This window comes from Olea europaea, unplaced genomic scaffold (genome assembly GCF_002742605.1).
Source record: "Olea europaea var. sylvestris unplaced genomic scaffold, O_europaea_v1 scaffold31276, whole genome shotgun sequence".
Lineage (NCBI taxonomy): Eukaryota > Viridiplantae > Streptophyta > Magnoliopsida > Lamiales > Oleaceae > Olea > Olea europaea.
Genome location: NW_019250049.1, coordinates 1 through 1,319, shown reverse-complemented (window position 1 = coordinate 1,319; position 1,319 = coordinate 1). Strand labels below are relative to the sequence as shown.

The following is a 1,319-nucleotide window of genomic DNA, read 5'->3' as shown; positions in this document are numbered from 1 at the left end:
CTTACCAGGTAACATCTAATCTTCTTGTTGATTGTGTCCAACTGTTGCATATTGTACTCGAAATCTAACGAAGTGTATGCAGGAAGAGCCAAATTGAATGGTTGCGTTATATTGTGACCTGATTTACAAAAGTGTGATTTCAAGTTTTGTAACAAATGGTACGTACAAATTCCATGGGTTGTACCCGGATACACTCATTCGACTGCATTCTTTATACTGTTATGCCTATCTGATACAAAACAAAGTCCTTCCCTATTACCATAAGTACTCCTAAGGTTTTCTAAAAACCATGTCCAAGATGCATCATTTTCGTTATCCCCAACACCGAATGTAAGTACAAAGATGTTGTTATTAGCATCATGTGTACAAGCTGTAAATAGAGTACCTCCATTCAGGTACGTGCCGTCCACAACTATTACAGGCTTACAGTGGACCCATTCCTCAATCGATGCACCAAGTGTCATGAAACAGTACTTGAATCTGTTGTGACCATCGACTTTCAACTTTATTACCGTTCTAGGATTTATTTGTTCAAGCATGTAAAAGTAGCTTGGTAGCTTCCGAAATGACTCTATTGGATCCCTCCTGATTAGTTTCAAAGTTATTTCTTGTGACCTCCAAGCTTTAACATAATTCATTGTGACCACATACGTATGCAACATGTCGTTACATATATCGTTCGGAGTGTAGATAGTACACGATGATGTATACTTATACTTGATGTATGAGGACACCACAGATGTTGAGACTTGCCTGTGAGCTCCTAGGACTATGTTTGAAGCACATGTGTGACCATCAGTTAGCTTTTGAATTTTGAAAATCTCTGTTTTTCCCAACCTTGAAGACCTACATATCCAGCTGCAGTCATCATGTGAGCACTTGACTAGATACTCCTTCTTATCCGATCGAACTACCACGTATTCAAACATATTCTGTATGGCAAAAAAAGACATGCTCAATTTCAAAACATCCTTATTGCAAAACACTCTGCCGTCTTCTATACTCATTGCATCAGGAATGGGAACAATTGTGACCAAATTTTCATCCATGCGATGTGATGTTTTTACAACTGCATCACATATGTCAGTTGTTATATTCTGCAATGGATACACCCCTACACTAGATTGCACATAAAGTGCATTTGGATTGTTCAACATAGAACTGAGCGATTCATGCCCTATTTCTTTAGACGTCACCTCAATGTTTATGGAGGTACTTTGATGGGTCACTCTCTATAGTTTTTAGAGTCACGTATGTTCGAACATTACTATCACTACTTATTCTTACTGGAGGCAGATCAACATTCAGTGTGTAAGTCA

General features: G+C 38.4%; 1 protein-coding gene across 1 annotated transcript; it reads right to left on the bottom strand.

Moving 5' to 3' along the window:
* Nucleotides 1–194: 194 nt before the first annotated feature.
* LOC111385332 lies at nt 195–1,157 on the bottom strand. Its single transcript, XM_023009716.1, has one exon. It carries the CDS (start codon nt 1,155–1,157, stop codon nt 195–197), a length of 963 nt encoding a protein of 320 aa, XP_022865484.1.
* Nucleotides 1,158–1,319: the final 162 nt, after the last annotated feature.

Coding starts and splice junctions, on each gene's coding strand:
- LOC111385332 (XM_023009716.1), bottom strand. CDS start 1,157: ATGTTGAACAATCCAAATGCACTTTATGTGCAATCTAGTGTAGGGGTG.